Source organism: Antechinus flavipes, chromosome 2, assembly GCF_016432865.1.
Source record: "Antechinus flavipes isolate AdamAnt ecotype Samford, QLD, Australia chromosome 2, AdamAnt_v2, whole genome shotgun sequence".
NCBI lineage: Eukaryota > Metazoa > Chordata > Mammalia > Dasyuromorphia > Dasyuridae > Antechinus > Antechinus flavipes.
Genome location: NC_067399.1, coordinates 188,943,884 through 188,964,724, shown reverse-complemented (window position 1 = coordinate 188,964,724; position 20,841 = coordinate 188,943,884). Strand labels below are relative to the sequence as shown.

General features: G+C 31.4%; 1 protein-coding gene across 1 annotated transcript in view; it reads left to right on the top strand.

The window, feature by feature from the left end:
- SH3YL1 (SH3 and SYLF domain containing 1) overlaps nt 1-17,057 on the top strand; it is a 47,419-nt gene extending 30,362 nt beyond the window's left edge. The window contains exons 5-10 of the mRNA XM_051976025.1: nt 5,698-5,810; nt 6,510-6,638; nt 11,387-11,549; nt 12,141-12,219; nt 13,342-13,398; nt 16,804-17,057. Coding sequence (XP_051831985.1) covers nt 5,698-5,810; nt 6,510-6,638; nt 11,387-11,549; nt 12,141-12,219; nt 13,342-13,398; nt 16,804-16,994 — 732 coding nt within the window. The 3' untranslated portion in view covers nt 16,995-17,057. The remainder of the gene's footprint in view (nt 1-5,697; nt 5,811-6,509; nt 6,639-11,386; nt 11,550-12,140; nt 12,220-13,341; nt 13,399-16,803) is intronic.
- Nucleotides 17,058-20,841: the final 3,784 nt, after the last annotated feature.

Here is a 20,841-nt window from a genome sequence, read left to right as displayed (position 1 = left end):
TAGATTCACAATTTTATAATAATTTGAAAGAACAATAAATACCAATACTACATAAACTATTTTCAACAACTGACAAAGAAATTATCCTACCAAAACAAAAATGCCTAAAAAGGAATATTTATGGTATTCTGGAATGGAATGAAAAATGGAAGATATTGGTGTTCTGTAAGCCAAGAAAAGAGAATCCATTTTAAAAAAATCATTTATGCCAAAACTTGCAGAGAAAAGGCAAAAATGATGAAGACTAAAAAAAATGTTGATTTTATTTAAAAGTTAGAAGATTATTGGTTAACTACTGAGTGTGGTTTCAGAAGAAGGGGTTGAAAACCCGATTTCGTTGTTTGAGAATTAAGTAGAGTCAGTGAATATATGTAATTCTATAGGACTTTGGTAGTACAAAGAATAGAAGAAAGTTGATAACTTTGGAAAAGACAAGATCAAATCAAGGATTTTAGTTTTGTATAGGTTTTCCTTTTATTTATTTTTTATAGAGTGGATGAGTTAAGATATTTGCTGAAGTCCATTTTGAGTATCAATTTCTGTGAGATTCTAGAAGGAGGAAAACAGCATTTTTATATACAAGAAGGAAAGCCAATAATTTGGAAGAGGAAGAAGAAAGGAGAAGAGAAATAGAGAAGAGACACTGTATGAGAAGAAAGGAGAAAACATGAATGATCAAAATGGACCAAGCTTCCAGAGAAGACCAGAAGTAATGGAATTAGTGAAACAGAGGTTAGAAACTGGCATAGAGGAGGGAAAAATGTAGAGTTTGTGGAGTAGGGAAGATGAAAGAACTAATAAGAATGATAATTTTCTCAGCAAAATAAAAAGGGAATCCATGTGCTAAGAAAAAGATCTTAGATATAGAAGTGGAATTGGAGATCTTAAGGGAAGTGAAGAAATTCTGCAATAACTGTTGTGGTAGGAATATAATAGAGAAGAAAATAATAAATTATTGTCATACAACAAGAAGGACCCAGTTGAGTTACACAAATTCATTGTGGAGCATCCCCATTTGGTGTAATTATGTAACTTTCTCCATCAGCATGGGGAGGAATAGGGAAGGCAAATAACAGCCGTGAGCTAGCTTTGGAGATCTCTGTGTTATCCATAATAGAAGAACAAAAAAACAATGCAGTTCAAAGGTAATAATCAGTGACTTTTTGAACCGGTTAACCACAGAGTTAAAACTGCGAAAGCAGGAAAGTAAGAACCAGAGCAGGGATGATAGACTGAAAACAGAGGAAGAATGATGTCTGTTTGATTAGACACTTATATAAAGCTGGTCTGATTTTAGTCTTACACTAAGATATACCTCTTTTGGAGTCTATTAAGTCCCCCTTTTGGAACATCTCTGTACCTCTGTGTCTCTGTATCTTGATAATGTGTCACCTTTATTCTAGATTTGTCTGCCTGTTGATGTGACTTAGTGATTAAAGTTATAGACCACTAAAATGTCTCTGTATTTAAAAAAATAAATCTTATAAAAGCCTAAAATAAGCACAAATGTGAGATATCAAAAATTAGAGAAATAGATTAAAGTATATAAATATATAATAAAACAACAAAAGTTACAAATAAAACTAAAAACTCTTGTGAAAACTATTAAAAATAGATAAACCTTTAGTTAATTAAAATAAAGGGATAAAACAAAAAAGAAAAGGAAAAAGTAAAATCAGAAAAAAATAAAATAAGAATAATTATAGAACCTACTGTGCACAGCAATACTTGATATAACATCAAAATAGAGAAAACAAAAAAATAGAGGAATATACTTTAAAACTATAAAATACTCAAACAAACAGAAAACAGAGACCTTAAATGAGCCAGTCAAAGAAAAGAAAATGGAACAATCTGTAAAGGAACTACCAAAAGCAAAGAGAACAACTCCTGTTTCTAATGATAGATTCACAATTTTATAATAATTTGAAAGAACAATAAATACCAATACTACATAAACTATTTTCAACAACTGACAAAGAAATTATCCTACCAAATTCCTTTTATGGTATAAATGTAGTTCTGATACCTTAAAGCAGAGAAGACAAACAGAAAGACATCAATAAAACAGTGTCATCAATGCATATTGATTCAAAAGCTTCAAATAAAATCTTGTTAAACAGACCACAGGAAATTATTCATCATGATCAAGTTGAATGTATTCCAGGAATGCATGGATGGTTCAGCATTAGGAAAACAGTCTACATAATTAATAATGTTAAAAACAGAAATTACAAAGTCATCATCCCAATATATTCAGAAAAATCTTTTAACAAATGCAAAACTCATTTACACTAAAAATTCTACCAATGTAAAGGCACAGAGGGATCTTTTTAATATTATAAAAACCATCTGTCTAAAATCAATAGTGAACATTATATACAATGGGGAAGCAATGGAACTTTCCCCAATAAATATAAAATAGTTACATGGTATAGTCTGGAAATTCTAGTAGTAGATTACAGTAAGAAATTAAAAGCATAACCCTAGATAGAGGATTTGCTGATTATAAAATTGTTTATTTAGAAAATCTTAAGGAAGCAGTTTATGTTGATTGAGACAATTAAAAGCTTCAACAAATTTTCAGGTTACAAAATAGACCTTCAAAATTCAATAACATTTTTATAGCAACAAAATCCAAGAGACAGTAATGTAAAGATCAATCCTATTCCAAATAACTATAAAATGCACAAAATATCTGGGATTTGCTCTGTTAAAGTTCACAAAAATTTTATATGAATCTATTGCAAAATTATCCTTAAAGAAATAAAGAACAACTTAAATAAATTTAATACTTATAGCTGAGTCATACTAAAATATTAAAAATGACAGTACTACCAAAGTTAATTTACAGTTTCAATGCTATCTCAATCAGATTAATAACTTCACAGCAGTGAAGACAAACTCAAATAAAAGCATGGATCACTAAACCCTCTATCAGGATCCTTACCCATATAGTATCTTAGAAAATCACATATTAACATTCTCTATATTCTATTGCATTTTAAATTATTTTGTTAAATATTTCTCAATTACTTTTTTATGCTTCAGTGGCACTTGGAATTGCTGTCGGCCATTTAAAAGAGCATTTGACCCTAATGCTTTAAAGAATTCCATAAAATAACAAAATTCATTAAAAAAAATAAAAAGCTAGAATATCAAGGGAAATAATTAAAGGATTTATAAACAAAGGAGAAACGGCATCTGAAGATCTCATTTTATAAGACAACATTTGTCCAAACCTCTTTAAAAATGTTAAATCAATAAATAGATAGGTCAATGGAATAGAGTAGACAAGAGAGAAAGAGAATCAACAAAACTCGATGAATCATTTTTCATTAAATTAGAAAACATGTATTACTCAGGAAAGAACTCTTAGGAAAACTGGAAGGCAACCTGGGAGAAATTAGGTTTAACCCAACACTTTATACCATATACTACAATACATTATAACTAAATCTGTAACCTTAATATTAAAGGTTACTTTATTTAAAATGTTAAAAGAAGTAGATCATATAATTGTCACAGCCATGATTAAACTTTATATCCTTAACCAAACAAGGAATGGAAGAAATTACTGAAGATAAAATAAATAACTTTCATTTCATGAAAAAAAAAAATCACTATTCTGCATAAACAAATTAATGCACCTAGGATAAAAAGGAAAGGGATTTGGAACAGAAAACCCCTATGTATCAACTTTCTTTGATAAAGGTTTGCTGTCCAAACTATATAAATAAGTAATTATTAAACTTTAAAACTTCTCTAGGGGCAGCTAGGTGGTACAGTGGATAGAATTCCAGCCCTGAAGTCGGAAGAACCTGAGATCAAATCTGGCCTCAGACATTTAACACTTCCTAGCTGTGTGACCCTAGACAAGTCATTTAACCCCAAATGCCTCAGCAAAAAACAAACAAACAAACAAACAAACAAACAAAAAAACATTTTGTAATAGTTTCAGGACAACCTATAAAGATATTTTTAATATTTTTGAAAAGAATAGGCAACTGTTAACAGTCACATTAAAAAATGTTCTCATCACTAATAAAGAAAAACAAAAATTGACAGAAATAGGAAATCATTTTCCCATCATTTGTGGGAAGATAGTCACACTAATGCATTGTTAGTGGAGCAATGAATCAATATAATTATTCTTAAAAGAAAAAAAAAAGGAATTTAGAATTGTGGGAACATAGTTTGAAATAAGAGATATGAGAGTACACCCACAATCACTTGATCCATTTAAAGAAAGTGGAAGTCCACAAATGTTACACGTTGCACATATTCCCAATTTTTTTTGACATATTGACCAATCGTGATTATTTTTCTCTTTTGATATCCTTTTTTTTTTTTTGTCTTAAAAATTCTGTTTGTTTTATGGAATGGCTTTCTTGGAGATGGGAAGGAGGATACCAGAAAATTATGGTGATTAAAAAAAGGTATCTTATAAACCATTTTTTAAAAATAGTCTTTTGTGTAGAATGTGAAATAAGTTGTTTCTTTTTTGGAAGCATCTCTTGTGTTTATTAATACCTTTCTAGAAAAAAAAATGTTGAGATAAGATTTTGATTTAAACCCTGCTTTGTCTTGTATCTATCTATCTGTCTGTCTTCTATTTGTCTGTTTCAATATTTTTTAATTGATGTTTTGTTTTTACATTATAAGCATTCACTTATTACTTTCACTTGGTCAGAGGTCTCTTTAATAAAGCAATACAGTTAAGTAAATCTAATAATTCAGTAGTTTCATAGCTGTTTTACCTTGAGCAAGTAATTTATTTAAATTTTCTATTCTTTGGTATTTCTCATCTCTAAAATGAGAGTACTAATATGCCTCTTACCTACCTCTCAAAGTTGTTGTTATAATAAACTGAGATTGTGTATGAGAAAGATAAAAGTACTACACCAATATAAGCTAGTTTTTCCAACTGCGATATTCATCTACTTGATTTACTGTAAATGCCATTTTTTTTTTCCTTTTCATCCTACCCCATTTTGTTATTTATTCCTATTTCCATATTTTCTTCTTTTTCCCTTCTTTCCTCAAGTTTTCTATTTCTCAAGTTCTCCCTTAGAGAAACTAGGGGATTATGTTTATCTTGACACTATTATTCTATTTTCAGCAAGATTTTAGGATAAGTATGTGGCATAGATCAACATTAAAATATGGTGCAACCATTTAGTAAACATTTAGCAAGTAGTTTTGTATGTAGAGCTTTATGCTAGGCAATAGGAGCATAGATGCAAAAAAAAAAAAAAAAAAAAAAAAAAACCTAAAATAGATTTAATCCCTAACCTTATGGTATTTGCATTCTAGAATGAGGATAAAATGAAACCATAATTATTATACATATTAAATGATAAGTGCATTGAAGAGTGTAAATCAAAGAGATATATGAGGGCCAAAGGAGGAGAATGTTACTAATAAGAAAGAGAAAAATAGAAAGACTAGAGAAAGATTTATCAATTAACTGACATTTCATTTGACTTTAAAGAATGATTCTTTCTTTATTGTCTTCCTCTAGCTTTTAAAATTTATTGAATATTCATTAATTCATTTCATTTGGCCAAAAGAAAAAAATTCCTGATATATATTTTGTATTAATGAAATATGGTCAACATATTTTAGATGATGCTTTTAAATTTTTTATACTTTGCTATATAATTTTCAAATGAATGTGCTTTTTTTTAATCTTAGGTGTCAGATTTAGTCATTATATTGAATTATGATAGAGCAGTGGAAGCTTTTGCAAAAGGTGGTAACCTTACACTTGGTGGAAATTTTACTGTAGCTGTTGGGCCTTTGGGAAGGTAAGTACCTTTAAAACATCTTTTAAATACCTGATGAAGTAAGCTTATATAATACATCATTGTGTACTTCAGAAAGCATTTAAATGAAACTATGGCTAAGTTCTTTTGGGAAGGAATTTTCATAAGACTTCAAGAATCTTTTCTTTTTCTTAAGAGCAAGAAATGGTTTTACAAGTTAAACTGTACACACTGAGGAAGGGAGGGGAAGGAATAAGTAGAATGATTTAAAATGATTAAAATCAATGATTTTAGTACATCCTGAATGCAGTTTGTTTGAGGAGAGTATATATTATTCGTGAAGCTATACAAAAACTTATAAAGTTTCAAATCCCATAAAATATAAATTGGGTTATGTATTTGCAATATAGTTCATTAAGAAATATTAAAAATATAAACTTTATACATATTTTTCTTGATACTATCTAAAATTGTCTCAATTGTTTAATTGAATTGAATTCCTACCAGTAAATTGCATTATTTCTGTGTGTCTTAGCCTTTTTCCTTGTATGACTTTCAGAGTATTATCTTAAAGACATAACCTTTAGGTTGAATTACCATAAAATAAGATATATAAAATAAATAGAAACAGATTACAAAATCAGATCATTCTGGCCAAATAATGTAATAGTATCCAAATTCTAATAATCTTGGGCCAAAGCTATAGTCAGATCTATTATACAAAATCTTATGCTTTTTTAGGAATTTAGAAGGAAATGTTGCAATCCGAAGCTCGGCTGCTGTCTACACATATTGCAAGTCACGAGGTTTGTTTGCTGGGGTATCTTTAGAAGGAAGCTACTTGATTGAAAGAAAAGAAACTAATCGAAAGTAAGTTCAAGTCAAATTAATTTAAATGAATTTGAAAAAAAATTTTGTAGTACTGATAGAAATCATAGAAAAATTCTAGTAAGCCTAAACAAATAGACATTTTAAAGTATCTGTTTGTAGTGTACCATTGGGTATGCCCCTAATTTGTAGAAAAATTAATGACTATCTATTAGATTTTTGAATTTTTGATCTTGTTTACTTCATTTAAAACAAGAAATCTCATTGATGGCCTGTTTAATGTTTTCTCTTTACACATCAGTTAGACATGTATAAAAAACTTATGCCACTTTACCATAAACACTTTATGCCAGACAATAATATGTGTAGAAAGACAGGACCAAATATTTCCTGCTTTCTAAGAGCTTACATACTAATCAGGGAGATGTGATAGAAAGATATAGGTATATATATTGGTTTATGATTATATACCAAATACAAATAAAGTTATTACAGGTAACATTGGAGGGAAAGGCACTAACAGCTAGGAGGTCAAGAAAGACAATAATTTCTCTGGTAGGGTTCAAGACCAGGTCAGGTTTAGGGAAAAGTCATTGCATTTCCTTCCCAGGAATTCATTTTTACTTCATGTTTTAACTCACACACATTATCATATTTGCTGGCATTTTTCTTTCCCCAGTGAACCACAGCCATGTGCAATATAACCCCAATCTTATCAGTACCACCAGGTGTCTAATCTTATTATGCCCCTCTCCTGTCACCTACTTTCTCTGTCACTTCCAAATCATTGAGGCCAAAGAGCCAGACTATAGAGGACAGACCACCCCCTCTTCTACACAATGGTATCTGTAGTCAGATGCTCTTCTATGCCAACCCATTTATCTTCATGTCTCAAATGAATTTGCCCTAAGCTTAACAATTCCTTGTTTTGATGCATTCTTCAAATTTCAGTTTCCTTATCTATAAAATGATGAAATTAGGATAGATGATCTCTATAAAGTCTTTTCTAGCTCTAAGACCCATGATCTTGATGAAAATTCTCGTCCCAAGGGAATTATAAGGAAACATTCACAGATCAGCTAGGACCAATACATAGAATAATCATAATAGAAAAAAGAATATGATAATTTAAGAGAATTATATAATACTGTAAAGAAAGTGGAAAATATTACTTAATTTAGGAGAACTACAAAATGCTGTAAAGGAAGTGGAAAAGATAGTTTATACCTGATAATATATTAATAACAATTTCCAGTTCAAGAGAAAATTCTATTCTGTTAATACCTGGCCTCATTATGTTCTATCAAAAACAAAGGTGTTTTATTTAAATTTAAATGCATTTGTATACACGTATATTTTCTCCTCTTATATATCTATATAATCACATACACATATATGTTTTTGTGGGTGTATATGCACACACACATATATACACACACACTTAGGTAAGTGGCATGGTAAATAGTAGACCAAGTCTGGAACTTATTAGATGGATGGCTCTTGTTATTTAATATTTATGTGACTCAATTTCTTCATCTGCAAAAAGAATAATAATAACATACATTCTGGGGTTGTTATGAAAGTCAAATGAAATAAAAAATGTAAAATACATACTACAGTGCCTGATAAACAGTAAGTACTGTTTAAATGTTGATTTTCATCATCATCATCATTATGCAAACATATATAGCCTTAAACAAAAATATCACCACATAAACTCTATATTTAGAAGCAATTTGGAATAGGGAATAAAGAACTGACTTCAGAATTCAGAAAGCTTGGGTTCAAATCCCACATCTGACATGAACTAAGTTTGTTTAACACTGTAATTTTTCAAAGAAATTTCTGATTTGTATTAATAGAGGAAGTTTTCTCATTTAGGGCTTCCTGTATCAATAAAATCACAGCTCTAGCCACTAACACACACACACACACACACACACACACACACACTTATTATAAAGAATTCATACCAGAATGAAAATCCCTTTATAATATTCCTCATAGTCTTTTATATAATGTATGACAGAGTACAATAAATATTAAAAATGCTATATCATAAAGTAGAGGCAGAAGAAATGATAAATTTAGCAATTACAATAATAGCTATACATAGATTTAGCTATCCAAAGAGAAATAGTTACAGAATAGATTTTAAAATGCAACACAACAATATATTCCAATAAGAAACATACCTGAAATAGAGATACATATAGATTTAAAATGATGTGGATTATTCTGTATAAGTTAAATAGAGAAAAGTGGGAACTGCTCTTGGGAGATCTAGAAAAGATTTATTTAAATTAAGATTGAGACAACATGAAAGCTATAGAATGCTTAAAGGTACATTGACGATGAAAAAATATTAGTGTTGTAATTATGTATACCTAATGGTATATCAACTATATTTTTAAAGGACAAACTGATAAAATGGCGGGGGTGTGGAATTTAGGCAGAAAAAAGAAGAAATTTCAGTTTCACTAATGGAATGTGATAAATCCAATATGAAGATTATTAAGATAGAATTTATATATTGGAATGGAACATTGGGAACAACCTCATTTAGTGGTTCTCTGGAATGAATCAAATGGAACAAGTAGAGAATTTACTTTTATTCAAATACAAGTGGAAATTTTATAAAACTCCCTTGTTTTAATGCAGAAAGAATTTCAGAATAACTTTAGAAAGGCAGAAATTTTAAATACAGTTTTTATAGACAATAATATAATAAAATTATGATGAATAAGGAGAAATGATATGCATACTGTAGGCTTAAACATGAATTGTCATGTTTAATGATTGTCAAAAATAAAATAATGTAGACAATGATGTTTATATTGTTCAGTGACAATGTTAGTACAACATATTTTACAACATATCAAAATTGGTTGTAAGCCATTGAAACCACTTTCAGGTAAAATTTTACATCTGAACATTTTTATTTTATTTTTTTAAAATAATTTTTTATTGACAGAACCCATGCCAGGGTAATTTTCTACAACATGATCCCTTGCACTCACTTCTGTTCCGATTTTTCCCCTCCCTTCCTCCACCCCCTCTCCCAGATGGCAAGCAGTCCTATACATGTTAAATATGTCACAGTATATCTTAGATACAGAAGGTAGAAATAACCCGGGAAGAAAAACAAAAATGCAAGCAGTTTACATTCATTTCCCAGTGTTCTTTCTTTAGGTGTAGCTGCTTCTGTCCATCATTGATCAATTGAAACTGAGTTAGATCTCTTTGTCAAAGAAATCCACTTCCATCAGAATACATCCTCATACAGTATCGTTGTTGAAGTATATAATGATCTCCTGGTTCTGCTCATTTCACTTAATGTCAGTTCATGTAAGTCTCGCTAGTCCTCTCTGTATTCATCCTGCTGGTCATTTCTTACAGAACAATAATATTCCATAACATTCATATACCACAATTTACCCAACCATTCTCCAATTGAGCATCCATTCATTTTCCAGTTTCTAGCCACTACAGACAGAGCTGCCACAAACATTTTGGCACATACAGGTCCCTTTCCCTTCTTTAGTATCTCTTTGGGGTATAAGCCCAGTAGTAGCACTACTGGATTAAAGGGTATGCACAGTTTGATAACTTTTGGGGCATAATTCCAGATTGCTCTCCAGAATGGTTGGATTCGCATCTGAACATTTTTAGCAGCAAGGAAAAATGATCCATTCTAATATTTGATAATATACCAGAAACAAGCGCCAAATAAGACATCAGCTAATATGGTAGAATATTGATACAATAATATTCCAGCAAAATTGAAATTATTTGTTTATTTGTTTTGCTGAGGCAATTGGGGTTAAGTGATTTGCCCAGCGTCACACAGCTAGCAAGTGTTAAGTGTGTGAGACCAGATTTGAACTCAGGTCCTCCTGATTTCAGAGCTGGTGTTCTATCCACTACACACCTAACTGCTCCCAAAATTGAAATTATAAAACAAATATATGATTTTTTTTATAAAATAAAAAGTAAGCAAATCAGCAAAGCAAGAAATGTCAATTTGAGTAAGTCAATGTAAAGGGAAAACATTGAACAGGCCATCAATGAGATTTCTTGTTTTAAAAGAAACAAGATCAGAAATTCAAAATAGTCATTATTTTTTTTCTATAAATTAGAAATGAAAGGGGAAGAGAAATCTATCTTCCCCTCCCCCAAAAAAAGACAAATATGGTCTTTATCCTCAAACTAACCAATGATAATTTTTACTTACTCATAATATAATCAGGAAGACCTGTGTTCAAATCCACTTCTAATACCAACTATCTATATTATCCTGAGCAAATTGTTTAACTTATGAGTACACTACAAAACTTTCTGAAACTGTAAGTTGCAGAGACTGCTTTTCTAAAGGAAATTTCCTCATCCAGAAATTCCCTATCTATACATGTTGATTTTTTTCAAATTTTAAATAAAATAGAGCAACATAAGAAAACATGATCTAATTGGAATTTGTTTTATACTTGAGAAAATAAGCTTTCTTTGTCCTTAAATTATAATAGTTCAAGGAAGTGTTTAACTCCTCAATAAATCAGTAAACACCCTTTGGATACCTTCTATTTTTCAGATATAATTGAGTATTCAGGGTACAGATTTACCTGAAATAATCTCTTCCCCTTAATTGATTTAAAGTTTTCTGTACAGATAAGGCATAATTAGAAAGGGCTGGATTTCCTAGGCAGAGTGGTGCAAAAGAAAGATATTTTTGACCATTGCTGTAATCCTAAGGGTGTCTAAGAAATTTTTTATTCTCTGATCTTTCTTGTTAGGTTTTACTGTCAGGATGTTCGTGCCAGTGACATTTTATTTGGAGACATGCCACAGCCGGCTCAAGCAGAAGATCTTTATGAAATTCTTGACTCATTTATTGAAAAATATGAAAATGAAGAGCAACGAATTAATGCAAGGAAAGCAGCAAGGGAACAGAGGAAGGCCTGTATAAAATTTGCTTTTTTCCTCATTGCTTTAATCTATTCCAATGGAAAGTTTTTATTTGCTGGAGGTTTTTGTCCCTTGGCATTTGATTCTTAACAGCCGAATAAATTTCCTTTAGTAATGTTATTTACATAAATTCCTTGTAAAAATGTTGTCCCATGATGACATTTCCTCTTTAAAAAAATAAAAGATCTAAGCATAGGATAGACATATTTTGAAAGTGCTTTTCTTTGACAAGCAAACTTAAGAAACACATCTCAATCTTTAAAGAATAATATAGTATTTTGCATAATCTTAAAATGGAAAAAGCTATAAGCAGAGACTAACATTGTTTGCCTGAAATTATAAATTTCAATGATAAAATTGTACTTGGTAAAAGCTGGCTTTTAGAATTAGAATTAGGAAAGCATGTTTTTTCCCTTCCTGACTCAAAAGCTCTGGAGCTATCAATGTAAATAGGGACATTAATTGATAAATTATTTGTCATTCTTCTAGGCACTTTGCATAATCATTTTAATGAAAAAGTTTAATATACTCACAAGCTAAATCCAAGTTTTTATAGTATGTTTTTTTTTTTTTCTGTCTCAGGCTAAAGACATACCTGTCAGACCATCCTCCAGGCCAAAGAAAACACCTGCATCTCTCCAGTCAAACTCCGACTCACAAGGTAAATTACTTTGTTGTAATTAATTCAAAGGTAATTTCATTAAAAAAAAAAAAAAAAACCTTCTAAGAAATCAGTCCTTACTATCACACTGGAAAGTTTCTGAGAAAAAAAAAAACTGCATTTAACACATATTTTGATTGATATTATTTATGAATGTCAAGACGTGTCTATTCTCATTCAAATGATATATCATCATTTCACTCAGAACTTTGGTTAATGTCTTTTCTCATTCATCCTTGTAACGTCTACAAAAGATGTGAACATATTGTCTGATTCTATATTTTTAGGAAAGAATTTCCTCAAAAATTAGACCTGGTTTAAAATGAAATGGACAAACTCTTTGTACAGGAATTTCTCAAGTGAAGTCTAGATGATCACTTTTCAGGAATGTTATAGAGGATATTTCATTCAAGTATAAAGCAAACTAGATGATATCTAAGGTTCCTTCCAACTATGAAATTGTGATTCCTTTCCCTATCCTCCTTTCCTCTTCCTTCTGTTTCTTTCCCTTAAGTTTACCTTCATCAAAGTCACCTTTTTTTGGCTCCAATTTTCTGTTTATGGAAGTCTTGCTTTATTCTATCAGTGCCACTTCTTGTGATTTATTATATATTTTATTATATTATTTATTTGATATAATATATACTTACATTATTATATATGATAATTATATATATATGTTTGTGTGCATACACACACACACACACACACACACACACATATATATATATATGTTGATATAGATGATAATTTTCATCCTCAGTACCATCATTACTTCATGGTTCTGTGTATGCAACTATGAATTTCTGATCCTTATATGTTCCTAGAAGTACATAAGGCTTCCTCTTATATTCTTGGTTTTGTTCACCACCCAAAAAATAAAAATTCATTAAAATTTGACATTTACTGGGACTAGATTCAAATTGAACCTCAAAGTTTCAAGCATATCCAGCACCTTCCTATGGTATGCTTTTGGTATGGTATGTTGGTATGCTTTTAAATAATTTGCTTTAACAAGGTCTGGGGACCTGTATATATAATGTTCATACTGAGCCTCTAGCCAAATTCTTACTCTACAATGTATATATAATAACCTACTTTGTACATTTATTTTCTTTATAGGTAGCAGAACTGCCCACAAACTTTATCCTGAACTTCCCTGTTATCCAGACACTGGTGGTAAATAAACTCTTTCCCACTTAATATAATGCCAATGTAGCTATTCGGGGAGTTGGGTGGCACAGTGGATGGAGTGCTAGACTTGGAGTCATTAGAATCTGAATTCAGATCTGGCCTCTTACTAGTTTAGTAGCTAGTAACTGGGCAAGTACCTTAAACTCTCCTTGCCTTAGTTTATTGGTAAAACTCATTGGTAAAATGAGAATAATAGCAACTCTTCTTAGGGTTGTTGTGAGGATCAAATGAGGTAATAATTATAAAACATTTAGCATAGTAAACCCTATATAAATATTATATTGTTATTATTATATGTTATATGTGATAAGAATGGATTCAGGTAACTTTCTTCATATTTTCTATAGCTCGAAATGAAACTTTACATTAAACATACTTATGAAACAAAAGCTTGTATTAATCAGCTAACATTATTTAAGGAAAATGAGAATGGCTATTAAAAACCTAGGGATAGTGTGTGTGTGTGTGTGTGTGTGTGTGTGTGTGTGTACCCATACACATTGTTGTACCAGCAATATCTGAGCCAAAATACTGGAGAACAGAAAGATAAAATGTTATTTATTCCAATGGAGCTCAGGTGGTATTGTAGGATTAATAAGTTATAGATAACTTAATATCTATAGATTTCCAAACCAAAAAATGATTACAAATTAAAATATATTGTGGCAAATTAAAAGAATTAAATAAACTTATTCTAGCTATATTGAGAGGCATTGCAACCAATTAGAGTTATTGATCCCCTTTTATGTGCAAGTATTCTGTTAAATAAGTCCTGCTCTGCATAAGGATAACAATTACCCTGCTTGCACTCTGCTCTGGTTCAAGCACAGCATGAGTACCATGAGTCAATTGTGGACTCTATATTTTAAAAAGGACATTGATAAGATAAAGGGTGTTGAAGATAATGACTGGGACTGTGTGGAGCCAAAAGATAAAGACAAGACAATAGGGTAAAGAACAGAGACAGCATTTAAAGAATAGAAGATTTAGGGAATCACATGATAGTTTAGCATTTAAGGGCCTGCACATAACAGAAGGATTAGACTTGTTTCGCTTGGCTTCAAAGGCGAGAATTGGGAACAGTTGATGAATTTTTTGCAAATAGGCATATTTCAGCTTGATCTTCTTAGGAAGAAAGCCTTGCTAAAAATTAAGAGGTACAGTATACAGAGGTGGAGTGAGATGCCTCATTCTCTTCCTCCTGCTCTTGAAGCAGAGGTTAAACTGATAACTTTTCAGATAGTTTATAGTAGAAATTCTTTTGTAGATATGGATTGATTTAGATTGTAGATATCAAACATCTTACAAACCACAAAACAACAATAAAACAAATATGTCAATAGTAAAACATATGTAATTTTAATATGTGGTTTTCTCAGTTAATATAGGGCCCATAAAGATCCTTTTGTACAGTTTGAGGCCCTCATTTCTATTTGAAACCACTAGTCTAGATAGTCACTGAGTTCCCTTCTAACTCTGAAATTCTGTAGTGTAAAATATTTGATATTGGATTTTTAGTTATAGTAATTCCATTATGCAAATATACACCAATCCACAGAGAGATGAAAATATTTCTTTGTATCTTTCATACTCAGAAACAAATTCCACATAAAGTCCTGTTCCATAAAGTCTTGTTTTGTCATAATTTTACCATAGCAAGTCAATTCTTTCAACTTTAAGAATTTTGCTAAGAAAGTGATAGATCTTGTTTTATTTTGGTTAAGTTATATATGTACATTTATTTACTTTCCCTTATCCACTTCTGGTGAATAAATTTCTTCTTAATCTTCTGTTGTCTAAGATTTTGGATTTCAAAGGCTATTAAAATTATGTGTAAGTTTAAGATTCTGAATATTAGTAATATAATAGAATAATAGTTAAGATTCAATACACCAGGTTTGTAATTGCTATTTCAAAGGCTTTCTCCCCACTATACATATATACACACACATACATACATTGGTTATATATATATATTGGTTATAGATTCTTTGGCAGTCTGGTGAAATCTATGGACTCCTCACAAAAATATGTCCAAGTACAAAATAAATAGGATTCAAGTCTTAGCCTTGACAATTACTTTGTGATCTTAGACAAGTCTTCAGATCTTAGTTTCCTTATTTATAAAAGGAGGAAATTGATTACTTCTAAGTAGAACTCCCAACTCTAAATGTCATGATACTGTAATTTTATTGTTATTGTTATTTTTAATGAGATCTTTTTCTAAGTGTTATATTAAGACAATTAAGATTTCAGTTAGCATATTTGTATTAGGAAGGATATTTGTGTGGGTTTTATTCCTTGGAAAACTTGAAAGAGTTTAAACTATAGTGAATCAGAATATTAGTCTAGGCTAGTAATTCTCTACTATTCTCACTGTGTCAATTAGAGAATTTCTTGAAGTATTTCATTTAACATGATTCCATTAAACAAAGCATATGCAGGTTTATATATGTTTTAAAATGAGCAGAATCCCTCAAGAAAGCAAATTCCCTTCTAAAATTCAATGAAAGTAAAATATACCTTGAGACCCAGAAACCCTAATCTGTGCTGCTGGGAAGCCTTGTCAATCAGAATATACTGGCTAGAATTTGACTCTCTGTCTCATTAAGGCTAGCCATGATTTAGACAAAGAAAAATAAGCTCTGTTTTAATTAACTTTGAATATAATGGTTAGATTGGCAAATTGTCCAAAGTATCACTCAAATTTTTTACAAACAGAAAAGAATAAAATAAAATGGGACATATTACTTAGCTAGATTAAAAAAAAATGGTGACATCATCCCCAGAACTTTATCTTAATTCATTCTCAGATATGTGTGTGTGTGTGTGTGTGTGTGTGTGTGTGTGTGTAAAGGTTTGGTCTAAGCAGAAGGAACAAACTATAAGCCCCATTCAGCAGGAGAATACATTCCTTCAATTTATCCAATCCAACTACCTATTACAAGAACTAACAGAATAATGTATAATAATAATAAGCTTGAGTCAGATTGTGAACAATTTAGGGGAGTCACTGGAGCTTTTGTTGGTGGCATTTTCAGCAGTACCAGTTCTCAACTACTATTTTCTAAGTTATAGGAGAATTTTAATTAGAGCTAATTCTGTGATGTATTGTTGGCAAATTCTGGAGCTCCAGAAGAGTGAGGTCTTGTCCCACAGACTTGTGATTTCCCCCCAGGAAATGTATTGTTTTATTTGAGTGGTCAAAAAAGCTATTATAAGAAAAAATGATATTCAAACCAAAGAGTACTATTAAAAAAAAAAAAATTCAGAGTCAATTGATGAGTCCAAAACAGAAGAATGCTAAACCATGACAATAAAATGAATATTTTAGTTCTTCCTTCTTCTCACAAAAATCAAAAATATCCTTTTTTTTCCTCCTCATTTTAGGTAATTCAAGTCAGCCAGTAGAAGTAACAGCACTATATTCTTTTGAAGGGCAGCAACCAGGGGATTTGAAATTCAAAGCTGGAGACCGGATCACAGTAATATCCAAAACAAAATCGCATTTTGATTGGTGGGAAGGAAGTCTTCGAGGTCAAACTGGCATTTTTCCAGCCAATTACGTTTCACTGGATTAAGCATTATTCATTTCTCTTTTCTTTAATAAAATTAATAAATAAAAAGATGCCACTATCATGCTAGGAAGACTAATCATTTATGAACTATTCTATAACGAGGTGGTGAAACTGTAAATATGGCTTTTGAATCTTAAGTATGTGAAATTATATATTATCTATATAAATATGTATACTGATTTAAAAAAAAAAATGTTTTCTTTCTTACAACATCATAGTTAGCCCAAATATTCATCCCCACTCTCCTTCCCAGAGAGCCATCTCATATAATAAATAGTATTTTTTAGAGAGGAAAAATGTACAGGTAATCTGTACATTTTAATACATTAAAACAAAAAGGGTAGTTTGGGTTATCTCCTCATATCTCTCCAATTTATTCCTACTTGATCTTTTATATTTTGTAAGATTTACTTTTTACTTTTTTTATTTTTTTTGGTATATAGTTCTTTCCACTTAAATTATAGTTATTCCATTTTGTCATTCCTCAATCTATGGGCATCTGCTTTGTTTCAAATTCTTATCTATCATAAACAATGCTGCTTTAATAATTGAATAAAAAGTAGGAACTTTTTTTTTTCCATGTTGTTGACTTCCATGGAGTTCATGCAGTTTGGAGTTTCTGTTTTGAAGGCTATAGGCATTTTAGTTATTTAATTGGCCAAATTCTAAATTGTTTTCCAAAATGGTTGTCATTTCACAGAACTACTAAAAATGTGTTAGTGTGCTTAAGATTCCACAAGCAGCCCAACATTAACTGTTGCCATATTCTGTCATTTTTGCCAGTGTTCATGATGTTATGGAAAATCTCAGGCTTGTTTTGATTTGCATTTCTTCTGTTATTACTGATTTGAAGTATTCTTTCATGTGATTGTGGATACTTTGCAATTTTTTTTTTTTTGAGAAGTGCTTCTTATTATCCTTTGATGACTTTGTTATTGGGAGATAAGTACTGGTTTTGTGTGTGTGTGTGTGTGTGTGTGTGTGAGAGAGAGAGAGAGAGAGAGAGAGAGAGAGAGAGAGAGAGAAATGTATATATGTTTATTTGTATTTCTATATCTTAGTTACCAAACTTTTATCAGAGAAATTTGATACCAAGATTATTTTCCCTGTTTCATTACTTTTTTTATCCTAGATATACTAATTTTGTCAGTGCAAAAGTTTTTTTTTTAGCTTCAATTAATCAAAGTTAATTTAGTTTATCTTTTGTAATTGCTTGTATCTTATTTAATTAAAAAATACATTGCCTGGGAGCATAGATGATGTGATAGAGAAAGAGCTCTGCTAAATCCTTCCAATATTCTCCTCCAAACAACTTTAAAGTAATATTTTGAATTGTGGAGTGCTAGGGCTAACAAAAGGTCAAAGTAAACCATTCTTCAGTCCCAAGAAAACAGGAATTCAGAGAGATCCTTGACATAAGGGAAGATGTCCCAGAGCCCACGTGGATAAAACACCAATGATGGGCCTAAGAAGAGGTGACAGAAACTTCTGTAGCTTTGGCAATTCTCAAGGCAGAGATAGTATGGGAACCTTGCTGTAGAGGGCGGAACTTTGGAGAAGTATACTTGAAAGAAGTATACTTGAAATAAGGTATTAACTCAGTGGAATTGATGAGACAATGGTTATCTAGTTTACATATACTTAGTACTTAGCATGGTAATGTAATAGTTCTATGTAATTGTAATGGGGTATTTAAACTGAGGACAAAATCAGCCCTAGAAATTCTATCTTTGACCTTCCTCATGGTGGCTCTCCTGCCTCCTGCAGTAAGATCAGACTGACAAACCAGCAGACTGGCAGAGGAGACTGGGTCAGAATATGACAGACACAGACTGTGAAGGGGACAATAAAGACTTTGGACTTTATTCCTAATATTCTCCTGGTGATTATTCTGCTGAGACCAAGGCTAGTCCCAAGGCCCTCCAGAAAGCTAGCCCAGACATTACACTTAGCAATTGGTCAGAAGGAAACTGTAGGAAATCTCTTTGCTAGAACATAGGACCAAATGCTATTTGGCAACACCATTATCTATACCCATTTTTTACATAAAAATTACTTAAGCTATGGGGGTTATGTAATTGTAGGGGAGGTCATAAAAAAATTTGGCAACAGTAAAGGGTTTCTGAACCACAACAACCAAAAGTTAATTCAAAATCAAATGCGTAATGAAGCTGAGGTGTTTCTGGCAGAGCTTGCCTATGGTGTATTACATGGCTTCACTGTAGCCTTGGTTCTGAACATACCACATGTACACTTTGCACTGGATACAGATGAATGCCAGAAACATTTCTGCTCAGATTCAAGATAGGGTGACATAAAAATTTCTCTGGCAAAAGATTTCATGAGTGGAGAAAGTTTAAGAAGCCCTGTTCTACATCATAGTTCAAGGGTGGAAAAAGAACATTTTCAGGTCAGAATAATATAGAATTTATGAGGGATAACTCACCTATATCCACATCTAGATTATAGCACAAGGACAAGAAAGAGTTCTTTTGAGGGAGTAGAAGTTACACTTCTAGTCCCAAGGGATCAGGAACATTGAGGAACAGTATTGCATCTGGCCCAAAGGAGCAGTATCATTTGCAATACCAAGTGATTAGTGGCCTTTTCTGGGTAAGAATTAGAGTGCAGAACAGACAGCAGTGTCCACAGCTCTCCCCATATCACACTGTCTTGGAAACACTAAAAACTTTTAAACCTCCAGAACTAGTTCTGAAAACAGCAGTACAAAAAAGCCTGAAGACCCCACCCCCATCCCAAAAGCCTCAAGGAGGAATAGAGCCTAACTTTAAAATAAAATTTTGATTCAAGAAATAGGTTAGGAAAATGAACAAACAATAACCAACAAAAGAACGTGACAATACAAAATAGCTGTGGTGACAGAGAAGATCAAGATACAAATTAAGCAGAATACAATGAAGTTAAAACATCTACAAGCAAAGACTTAAGAAAAAATATGAATTGGACACAAGCCCAAAAAGAATTTTTGGAAGAACTTTTAAAAATTCAGGATCAAGTTAGAGGGATAAATGAAACATTAGGTAAAAAAATGAAAATTATGGAAGAAAATTTTGAGAAGATAACAGCTTGGGGCAGCTAGATGGCACAGTGGATGGAGCAGTGGCCCTGAAGTCAGGAGGACCTGAGTTTAAATCCAGCCTCAGACACTTAATACTTCCTAGCTGTGTAATTGGAGCAAGGCACTTAACCCAGATCGCTCAGGGAGAAAAAAAAAAAAAAAAAAAAAGATAACAGCTTGGTACAAAAGGCATAAGAAATACAAAAGAAAATAATACCTTAAAAAACATTTGAACAACCTGGAGGAATGATTGAAAAATTCACTGAAAATACTAATTCCTTTAAAAAAGAATAATTGATCAAGTTTTGGAGAGGGAGTACAAAAGATCACTGAAAAAAAATAATTCCTTAAAAATTAGACTAGGTCAAGTGGAAGTTAGTAAGTCCATGAGACATAGAGAAACAAGAAAGCAAAGCCAAAAGAATTTTTAATATAGGAAAAATAGCTGATCTAGAAATAAGTTGAGATCATTTTAAAAATTTTAGATTACTTGAAAGCCTTGATCAAAGACCAGATATTATTTTTCAAGAAATTGTCAAAGACAACTGCCCTGGTATTTTCATTAAAGGATAAAATTAAAATAGAAAAATTCCACTGCTCACCAATTGAAAGAGATTCCAAAATGAAACTCCTAAAAATATTAGATCCAAATTCAAATGCTTCCACATCAAGGAAAAATATTTCAACCAGCCAGAAAGAATTTAAATATTATGAAACCACAGTTAGATTCAGTAGCTACCATATTGAAGGAGTGAAGAGTTTCGAATATAA